General features: G+C 37.4%; 1 protein-coding gene across 1 annotated transcript; it reads left to right on the top strand.

Annotated features, from left to right (window-relative positions):
* The first annotated feature begins 5,544 nt into the window (after positions 1-5,544).
* Positions 5,545-10,310, top strand: prelid1a (PRELI domain containing 1a). The gene is made up of 6 exons (XM_055177790.2): positions 5,545-5,704; positions 6,449-6,561; positions 6,667-6,892; positions 8,793-8,906; positions 9,169-9,247; positions 9,322-10,310. The coding sequence occupies exons 2-6, from the start codon at positions 6,470-6,472 to the stop codon at positions 9,441-9,443; spliced, it is 633 nt and encodes a 210-aa protein (XP_055033765.2). The 5' UTR covers positions 5,545-5,704; positions 6,449-6,469; the 3' UTR covers positions 9,444-10,310.
* Positions 10,311-10,858: the final 548 nt, after the last annotated feature.

The following is a 10,858-nucleotide window of genomic DNA, read 5'->3' as shown; positions in this document are numbered from 1 at the left end:
TAAATGAACATGAAACATTTTTAGACTTTTTCTTCTACAGTAAGTTACTGGCAACCAGCTGCAAAATTACAGCAAATTTTTTACAGTGTAGGTTCTACAGTGTAGCCGCGACGGTGTACACTCTAAAAAAACAAACGGTGCTATATAGCACCAAAACAATTGCTTTGGATCGTAACGATAGAAGAACCATTTTAGTGCCATATAGCACCGGTGAAGAACCAGTGAAGCACCAGTGAAGCACCAGTGAAGCACCAGTGTAGAACCATATAGGGGCCATATAGCACCACATATGGTTCTACATAGCACTATATGGTTCTACACAGGTGCTTCACTGGTGCTTCACTGGTGCTTCACTGGTTCTTCACCGGTGCTATATGGCACTAAAAATGGTTCTTCTATCGTTACGATCCAAAGCAACTGTTTTGGTGCTATATAGCACCGTTTGTTTTTTAGAGTGTAGGTTCCGCGGTTTTCATTTATACTTTTGCGTCGACGTGCAAACACACGCGCAGACCGCTGGTTGGCAGTATCCACACGTTTTACCGAATGATGGAAGTAAATAAACAGCGACTTTTTTTGCAGTTTGAGTTAAATCACTCCTCAACTCCTGCTCATCTTTGTTTTTACCGTTGCAAATGAAAATACCTATGACGCATTTTTTTACCTGACAGGAGGGGTTCTGGTGGACCAATCACAGCGCTTGCGGTCCGCATAGAACTGACGCGCAGTTAAAAATTTTGCGAGGTGCACGTCAGGCTATGCAGAGCTATGCACAGGCTACGGATAACCTACGGCGTAGATCTTACGCACGACTATAAATCGGCCTTAACTCTAACCCCAAGTGACAATGGAAATAAAATAGGAAAAAGCACTGACAAAACAATACATAAAATTACATGAACAAGAAAGTTGTGCAATGTACACAAAAACTATTTATAGAAATTCGTGACACTAGGGGGGCATTCGTGCTCAAGGCTAGAAAAAAGGCAGAATTTTGTGCCATGGACACGAATAATTTAATTTAAAAAATTGTGACGATAACACGACTTTCCGTGAGATTAGTCTGAATTGGTAACATTTTAAAAAATGTAATTTTATCACCTAAAGTGAAACTGAAGTGAAATTTTAAGTTGCAAAAACTTACTAAAACTTAGTGTTATCAATTGAAGTCATTTTATGTTGTTAAGCTCTCCAATAATCTATTTCCAGCAAAAAATTCACTGTAAAAATTGAAAATTTTAATTCAGCTACTTGTCAACTTTAAAAATGACTTCAATTGGTAACACCTAAAAATATTAAATTATTTCAATACATATGTTTAAGTAAAAAGACTTTGTGAAAATTTTTAATTGAAATCACTACACTCTAAAAAAACAAACGGTTCTATATAGCACCAAAACTGTTGCTTTCAATCGTAACGATAGAAGAACCATTTAGTGCCATATAGCACCGGTGAAGAACCAGCGAAGCACCAGTGAAGAACCAGCGAAGCACCAGCGAAGCACCAGTGCAGAACCACAAAGGGGCCATATAGCACCACATATGGTTCTACATAGCACTACATGGTTCTACACAGGTGCTTCACCGGTGCTCCACTGGTTCTTCACTGGTGCTATATGGAACTAAAAATGGTTCTTCTATCGTTACGATCCAAAGCAACAGTTTTGGTGCTATATAGAACCTTTTTTTTTTTAGAGTACTTTTAGGGTGTTACTGAAGTAATTTTTAAGTTGATACAACTTTTTACTTTTTACAGTGCATGTTTTGCTGGAAATAGATTATTGGAGACCTAAACTACATATGTAGTTATTAAATACTGTCAATCAAACCAGATTTTTCACCGTCTGCTGCAAAGTTATAAAAAAAGTGATCATGCATAGGTCTGATATACCGCAAACATACTGAAGTAGCTTAGTCAGTAGAGTCAATTTGCATATATGTACTATACACAGCCTATATACGGGTCAATTTTGTGGTGAGGTAAAATATTGTAAAATAAATCCATCAATTCAGTTGTGATTTGTCAAAGGTGAAAGTCTTGTGCATGTTTTGTTCTATGGAAAGATGCATATATGTATATACGTAATGTAAATTGCTTTGTGGTACTGTAAGGTATGAAAGCTATAATGTACTGCAGTGCTTCAGTGTAATCTATAGATTCACATGCTATATATTTAATCTTTTGTTATTTGTTATTATATAAAAGCTACAATTGTATTATGGCGCAGGTACAGCACACTACACTTTAAAAATTACCTTCTTCACAACAAAATTTGACTAAGTGGTTATGAAAACAGAACAATGGCATTCACAGTGCTGTTGTTGCATTATTTATTGCCAGCGCGACTTAATGTTTTTTATGCCATAAAGACCTACTGTAGTATTGTAGGTGTTGCAAACGGGAAAGTGGAGAAGAAACCTTTTAGAATATAATGCGGCACAAACCCCCACATCTGCATCACATTTAAAGATCCTTCACAGAGTTTAAGGGTACTTACACAATTATTTCAACTCTCTTCATTTTACTGAAACAAGTACTTGTTAAAGTAGCCGAATTGCTTTGTCCATAACTGTGTGCTCGGTTTCGAAGGTTATTTATTTATTTAACATGATTGGGTGGCATATTTTGTCTGTATTACAAATAAGTTGCATTTTGACTAAGTTTGTTTAAAATCCCATTGAACAAACCCTGTGCAAATGAAATGTTTTTGCCAATTAAAGTTCCAAATAATTTGTCCTCAATTTCATATATGGAGTAATATGTTTTTCTTAAAAAAGAAATCTGGGGTCTTAATGTACTAGAGCTGTAAATCTTATCAATTTCTGCCCTCTACTGGGCCTTTGAAGTAGTTTTGTTTAAGGTTTTGATGGAAGGCAGGGAGCAGTAAAAGATAAACTAAACTCAATATAGGAAATTATTTAAAAATGTAAAAAAAAGGCAAATTCAGTGGAACATGTTGATATATAATGTGATGAGCTAGATCAATGGTGTCTGCTGTGTGAACTTGAGACAAACTGATTCAATACAGTCAATAACAATGATGTGACACCACTTTATTTAAGTATTTATAATAATAATAGCAATAACAACAACAATACTTACATGTAAAATGGCAAAACAAGTGTAGAAATTTGTGGTTCTCAAACTAGGTTGATTAATCTGATTTTAATTGAGAACAACATATTTATACACATTATGCATGTCCGAGAGTGAGATTTATACTATGTTCTTAAAAAAAAGAGTTAGAATGGGTTCTTGGCTGGGATGCCATATTGATTCACCAAAGAACCATTTCAGTTAAATAAAACTGTAAGAAACTAATTTTTCTTACATAATCTGTAGAAGCTATATGAACAAAATGTTTAACAAAAATGCCTTATACTAAAAACCTTATTGGCGTATTTAGGCAAAACAAAGGGCACTGATGTATTTTAAGATATGTCAGTGCAAGTTGTTTTCAGTTTGGACAGCTCTTACATTTATTTTAGTCTAGGACTAGTCTAATCCCTGTCCGGGAAACTGCCCCCTAATTAAACAATTGCTTTTATAACCTAAAAACTTTGCTTATCTTGTTGTGTTGTGGGAGGCCAGACAGCAAAACAGTTAAAATGGAGTTTAATTGGGACTTTTAAATGACTCTATGTGGAATGGATTTGAGGAAGCCTCAGCATGTAAGCAAGGCTGTAGCTAAAACGCAGAACAGAGTTTAATTTATTAGGGCATTCCTCTGGTGGAATGGATTTGACTGACTGTGTGTAAAGACCTTAACAAAATGAACTATATTGTTTTTATTACCTTAGAATGAGCCGTTTTATCTACATACACCACAGGTCCCCCTACATGGAAGCTAGGGTGACCATACTTGCCAATTATTCCCATACACATCCTGGCCAGGATTTCAGGTGCATCTTCCAGAAGTCGTATTTGTTGACCGCATACGTCATAGAGGATTATTATTATTATTATTACAGAAAAGCAACCGTTACATTTTAAGGTTAGAATGAAACTATGATTGTATGTCTTAAGTTTTTAAATACGACTTTCAGAAGATGCACCGAAATCCTGGCCAGGACGTGTCCGGGAAGAATGGCATGTATGGTCACCTTAAGCTGTCATATTGCGCCATCTTGTTTCTACAGTAGCCCTAAATGGACAAACTGCACTACGGAGCGTATTTGTCACTATGGCTGCGTCCGAAAACTTACTGTGGGTTTACACCAAACGCAAGTTCAACGATTTGCATGAGATTACATACAAAATCAATGCAAAGACGTGATCAGACACGTCCTCGCATGGGTCGATGCAAATGACACTATATGGGCGGCACGTTTGCCGCGAAAACATGCGCCATTCGAGAAAATATTCAACTTGAGCGAAAAATTTGCATGGCATGCAGTTAAACCCGCAAGTAATCTAGAGCGAGTAACACGATGCCCCGCGTTTGGTGTGTACGTAGCATTAGGCAGCTGACTTGTTCCCTCGAAATGCAGGGGTGCAATTCGCAACCTCACCACTAGATGCCACTAAAATCGACACACTGCACCTTTAAGAATTTTTATTTTCAGGAGGATTGTCAAGGTATAAAGCACATTTATACTTATTTATTTATAAAGTAATGTTTTACAAATAAAAACAGCAAAGAGATAACCGTACACATTTGAAGATCTTTATGATAAATATGATTTATTTTAAAAGATTCATAACACAAAAAAAAACAGAAATAAAAAGAAGTCTTGTTTCTGTTCTGAACATAAACATCTGCTTGTGGTTATATTTCTAAGATAATAAGCTGATTTGCTTATTGCTTTGACAATGATTACTAAAACTAACATCACACACTACAATTACAGCAAGAATTCTGATTTTGTCTTTATACCCTAAAAGGTAGCCTATGTTACATTAAGTTTCGTCTTTGCTGTCAAAAACTTCAACTTTGTGATAAGGGTAATAAAGGCAAATAGATTAGGGTGTCATCTTCATAGCTGTAAAGATAAATGAACACTTTGTGTCATATTAATGCAGATGTAGCCTACATATGAAGAGTTTCGTTGCAAAACGATATAACCACCGTTTTTTAAATTGTTCAGAAATCTCGTTTTTTGGTTGTGCATTCCAATTAATTTCAATGCAACTGCAGTTGGTTTGTTTTGATTTAAACCTTCATAACTTTATAAATACAGCTAAGTAGCACCATAAAACAAAATAATAACATGATAACATAATAATAAACATGTTTTGACAAAAGTGTTAAAAATGGAGTTAACTCGTTTTGCAAGGAAACTCTTCATATATCAACCGCAACCTCTGAGTACTTTGATATATGCACAGTACGCCACGATTACTTTGCACTTTAAGGCGAAGACAACAAGAAGATTGGGTGTTAACATGGTACTTAAATTAAATGGTACATGTCAGTAACTACCGCACAATCAGAGTAAACAATCATGTCGAACTGCACGTAGCAGGGCTTTTCAATCGCTCTCGCGATACTGTGATGTCACGGGCCGATCGGTCTGCGCAGAGCCTGCATGAGGTCGAACACGCCTACACAGCTCTGTAACGCAGATGTCTGCGGATGTGACGTACTAACCGTGACCTTCCTCCCTTCAGTAACGTACAGTCATGTAGACGAGCAATATGAATCAGTTGGAAATGTAGAATAGAGAATCACTTCAGGAAACGCTTAACCGTCAGTTTACACAGGTAAGTGATTATTTATACGCATGATAATGATCAAATCTGCATAAAGCGACGGAGTCGGGACGTTTCATTCAGAACGAATTAAACATGCGTTAACTGTGTGCTCGCGAGACGAGTCAGCGTGACAGTCATCCACTCACGAGCAGTCCAAAAGCAGCTCAAATAAGTGCTGATTATAGCTTTAAATGCAGTTTTTAATCAATGTACTGTGTCTTATAGTCGTGTTATATGGTTATTTAGCTGGAAATAAAGGTGTATTTATATTGTTGTGTATAAAAACGTAGTTAGCAATATATCATAGTCACAATGCCAGCGAGCTTTCGCCCAAACCAGGGGCTTTCGAAAGGTTTTCAGGGATTCCCATAATATTTTAGAGAAAAGCTTAAAAACAGAATGACGAAGCAAAAATGTTAAGGTTATTGCTGTTTCCTATCTTGGTGATCATATTTATATTTAACACAGCTTATGTGGGTCTTTATTCATGAAAATATAAGTTATTTATATTCTGGGGTCCAGACTATTGATCTTGTCATAAACATAATTGATTTACTACCCCTGCTTAGATGTTTAGGTGGTCAGCTCTTTAGGTCCTGAGACACAGCCAATAAATCTTTATAAAAGTACAGCTTTGTTATCATTTAATGTTAAAATAAGATTTTATTACACGTTCCAGTCAGTGTCATTTCTCAGTGTTCCTAAAGGTTTTTTGTAATATGGTTCAGAAAGTCTTATTTTTCTAGATTGCAGTTTTCCGCAGAAGTGGGAACAATGGTGAAGTATTTCAGCTGTTCAGGCTTTCTGAAAAGCTCATGGGACCAAGTGTTTCTGGCCTTCTGGCAGCGATACCCAAACCCCTACAGGTACAAACATCACCTATAGCTTTGTTCTAGTTGATCGCTTACGGGTTATTATTGTCTTACCAACTTTTTGATCTTGCGTCTTGTTATTTTATTTCTGCCACCCAGTAATCATGTTTTAACTGAAGACATCATATTCCGGGAGGTCACTCCGGATAACCGGCTCATTTCCAGACGTCTCTTGACCAAAACGAGCAGAGCTCCTCGCTGGGCGGAGAAGTTTCTGCCGGCACACATGGCACAGAAGGCTTTTATTATCGAAGATTCAATAGTTGATCCTCAGGACAAAACCATGACCACGCTTACCTGGAACATCACTCACGCTCGTGTGATGGTGGGAAAAAGTCTCTTTTCGCATATTCTGTTAGGGGGAATCATCCGAATAGTCTTGATATTCTGCTAACAACAGTAATACTGTAGTAATACTGTTGTTACACTTTCAGCATCATAAGCATCTTTTGGTTCTTACTTATGAATTGGTAGAACATTTTTTGGGTTCATAGATTCATTGGTCAGGTGTAATGTACAACCAGCAGATCAATATCACAGAAATAAACTTTTGACAGGGCAGTGATGTGAAGAATAGAGAGTAGGGCAGAAATGCATGGGAAAATTACCGTAATGTTAATACTGCAATGGTATACCAAATAAATTAGTACTTCAAAAAATGTATAGTCAAAGTTAAAAGTCGATGCAGAGAGACTGGGGAGACAAAAAGAGTGAGGTTTTATTTTCAAAAAAATACCCTGTAAACCGTGAATGTTGGTCATTATAATTTTCATTTTTTAAATGTATTTTAATATAATTTAATGTTTGATGTTACTAAATCTAGTTTTTGTATCGCATATTGTACATTGCAAGCACTTTTCTTTAATATTGTGCAGCCATAATATTGACTGTAGCTCCTACCAAATAAAGACCAAGTACAACAGAAATAAACACAAAATATTGCTTTTAGAAATTAAGTGTGGGAGGAAAAAGAGCATAAGACGATTTGAAAACGGCATTGGGTAGGAGATCGTTTGTGAAATATGCAGTCATTATACAAAACTATTTGCAGAATGCGGCAATAAATCTACAAAAGCAGACTCCAAATGTTTATTCTAGAGAATGTAATAAATGTTATTTATTGTATTCAGCTGATCATGAATCAGGATTGTTTCGATGTAGCAGACAGCTTTATTAGATATTTGAATTATCTTGTCTTTCAAGAGTTTTTTGTATGTTACCTAACTGGGTTCACACCAGATGCGAGTTCAACGATTTGCGCGAGTAGATTACATACAAAGTCAATGCAAAGACGCGATCAGACACGTCCTCGCGTGGGGCGATGTAAAAGACACGATATGGGCGGCGCGTTTGCCGCGAAAACACGTGCTATTTGCCTCAATCGTGTTTTCGCCCAAGTTGAAAATATTCAACTTGAGCAAAAAATTTGCATAACACAAAGTTAAATCCTGCGAGTAATCTAGAGCGAGTAACGTGATGCCCCGTGTAACAATGTAAAGACGCGTTGACGCGCATGTGGAGGTCTCGTGGCGCGAATGAGGCGTTTAGCGCGGTAGATGCGATTCCGCCTCATTCGCATGTCTAGTTTGCGCGAATGCCGCAAATTGAACGTTGCCGTGGCAAACGCGCAAGTTGAAAAATTTGAACTTTGGCGGAAAACCGCACCGCATTAACCAATCAGGAGCTTGCTCTAGTAGTGACGTGATTACAGGAAGGGAGAAGCCCCTCCCATGAAGCGAATTTCCACGTGAATGTCTCGATGACTAGAATTTCATGCGCGGCTTTCACGCGTGAATGAAGCGAGTAAACTCAAAATGTTCAAATGGCAAACTAGACACGGTAGAGTATTAACAACGCCATCTCATGACAATTCGTTCATATTTTACAAGGTGCCTAATTTGTATTAATTTCTATGACTACTTTTGTAAATTTTTGTGCAATTTCCTTTTGCCTGTGACATTGGGGTCGGGGTGATGTTAGTGGTGGGGTTTCATTATTGTTTTTTTTATGATAATCGTAGGTTTTTGTTTGATTCACATTGTACAAATTAGCCAACTCGTAAAATATGCACGGATTCTTGTGAGATCAGGTTGGTATTCATATTTTATTAGCTGGTACGTGCAGGACTATGTTGGCTTCCTGAAATTATGGCTAAATTCCCGCTTACATTTCTTTGAGTGGCCTGACCAGATGCTAAAAATGCGCATCATTTTATCCCTCTGTAGAGTATTGAAGAGCGCTGTGTGTACAGCGTGAACTCCGAAAACAACAACTGGACCGAGATCAAGAGAGAGGCCTGGATATCCTCCAAGCTGTATGGTCTCTCTAGAGCTATTCAGGTTAGTGGGTGAAAAACAGGATTTTAAACATTATTTGGTTATGTTGATCAATGTTTATCACATCGTGAATTGTTTAAATACAGTTTAAGCATATAAATTCTATATATTTAACTGTAGCCTGGACTGTCAATATGACGCAGCAGTGTCGACATGCGGCATGTGGGGTGTTTATAGCTAACAACTGTTTAGTCTGCAGTTAAATTACCTCAATTGGCAGCCATGACTGTTTTTTCAAAACGCTTACAAATCCTATCCCACTTAGGAATTTGGTCTTGCCCGGTTTAAGAGCAACGTTACGAAAACCATGAAAGGCTTTGAGTTTGTCCTGGCCACAATGCAAGGTAAGATTCGAGCTAAAGTTAATATGTTCAGTTGTAAACCTCCTCCGCTAAGCTGGATCTAATTATTATGCAAGGTGAAACACCCACAAGGACTTTGGCGGAAACGGCAACTGTAAGGGCTCGTGAAACTGCACTCGCTGCCAAAGAGAAGGCTAAAGATTTGGCCACTCAAGCTCAGAAGAAGCAGTATGTATGATGGATGTGACGCAGCAGGCGGCGTGTCCGGACTCTCCCTGTGCTTCCCAACAGAGATGTGCCATTCCATTAAATAGGAAGATTGTTTCCGAAAGGTACACATTTTGGATGTCTCACTGATGAAACACACCTGCTTCAACTTATTAGCTCACGAGGAAAGACTTCAAGACCTGAAATGGGTGTGGTTGATGAGCGGACATCCAAAATGCGCACTCTTCAGGAACAGGATCGAGCTCCAATGAATTATGGCACAAATTAGATGGGTTTTGTTGAATAATTCTAGATGAACATTTTGGGACATTACCATTGAACAAATTGGAGAAGATGCCTATCCAGATTCTTCCGAATTAGAATGCATTTCGTAAACCGATGTGCTCTTCAACCAAAACCCTCAAGTAGGTACGATTTATGCAGCAACGTCCTCTTGCTTCTAGTCTAATTTTACATGAATTGTTTGCATTTTAGATGTTGTCTTTACAAAGACTGTTCTGGAAATGAATTGAACTTCTCTGATTTTGATAATTTTCCAACACTGCCATCTCTGAACTTTCATGTTTACTCTTGCTGAGGTCAATGTGTTTGCTGCTTCAAATTGAAGTTCTCTCTGCATTGATGGGTCCACAGTTCTAGCGGTTTTTATTTATACGTGATATCTACAGTGTTCTGCAATAGGGCCTGATCTTTGGCATTGAAGAGAGTATGTCAGAAAGGATCGCAGTGGACGGCAATGTCCGTATACAAATGTAAAAATTTCAAATGTTGAATGACTGAAATAAATGACTTTGTTGAATGAAAAACGGTAAACAGATGTTTTATACAGTAGCTCTTAACAATTGTATATGATCAACAATAAATATTTTCTATCCGACTCATTGCGCTGTCATTTTTCACATATCTTATTCATACTGCAATCAGTACTTTTTGTGAACTTATTGTTTAAAGGTGCAGTGTGTACATTTTTGCAGCATCTAGTGGTGATGTTGCGCATTGCAACCAACGGCTCACCCCTCGCTTTTGAAATGCATAGAGAAGCTACGTCAGCCGCCACCAGACAAACATGTCATCGTCGGAAACAATTTAGTAAAAAAAGTTTGTCCGTTAAGGGCTTCTGTAGAAACATGGCGGCACAAAATGGCTATTTCCATGTAAGGGGACCCTCGGTGTATGTAGATAAACACATTTTATTCTAAGGTAATAAAAATATAACAGTGCATTATGAAAGGTCTTTATACACCACTGATAATATAGTTTTGTATAATATTTTGCATTTATGTCAAGAGATCCTTCTAGAGAATTACACACTGCACCTTTAAAGGGTAGTGACTAAATACAAAGGGCATTTAAAGGGATAGTTCACCCAAAAATTAACCCAAATATCTTGTTATAAACCTGCATGAGTTTGTTTTTTATTTTGAT

Source organism: Misgurnus anguillicaudatus, chromosome 16 (assembly GCF_027580225.2).
Source record: "Misgurnus anguillicaudatus chromosome 16, ASM2758022v2, whole genome shotgun sequence".
Lineage (NCBI taxonomy): Eukaryota > Metazoa > Chordata > Actinopteri > Cypriniformes > Cobitidae > Misgurnus > Misgurnus anguillicaudatus.
The sequence above is the reverse complement of the archived record's forward strand: the minus strand, read 5'-3'. Positions and strand labels throughout refer to the sequence as shown.

What these genes read in the sequence shown, in the direction of transcription:
- prelid1a (XM_055177790.2), top strand. Translation starts at nt 6,470, where the DNA reads ATGGTGAAGTATTTCAGCTGTTCAGGCTTTCTGAAAAGCTCATGGGAC. An exon ending in CGATACCCAAACCCCTACAG is followed by an intron (nt 6,562 to 6,666) that starts GTACAAACATCA and finishes TCTGCCACCCAG; the next exon opens with TAATCATGTTTTAACTGAAG. An exon ending in TCACTCACGCTCGTGTGATG is followed by an intron (nt 6,893 to 8,792) that starts GTGGGAAAAAGT and finishes ATCCCTCTGTAG; the next exon opens with AGTATTGAAGAGCGCTGTGT.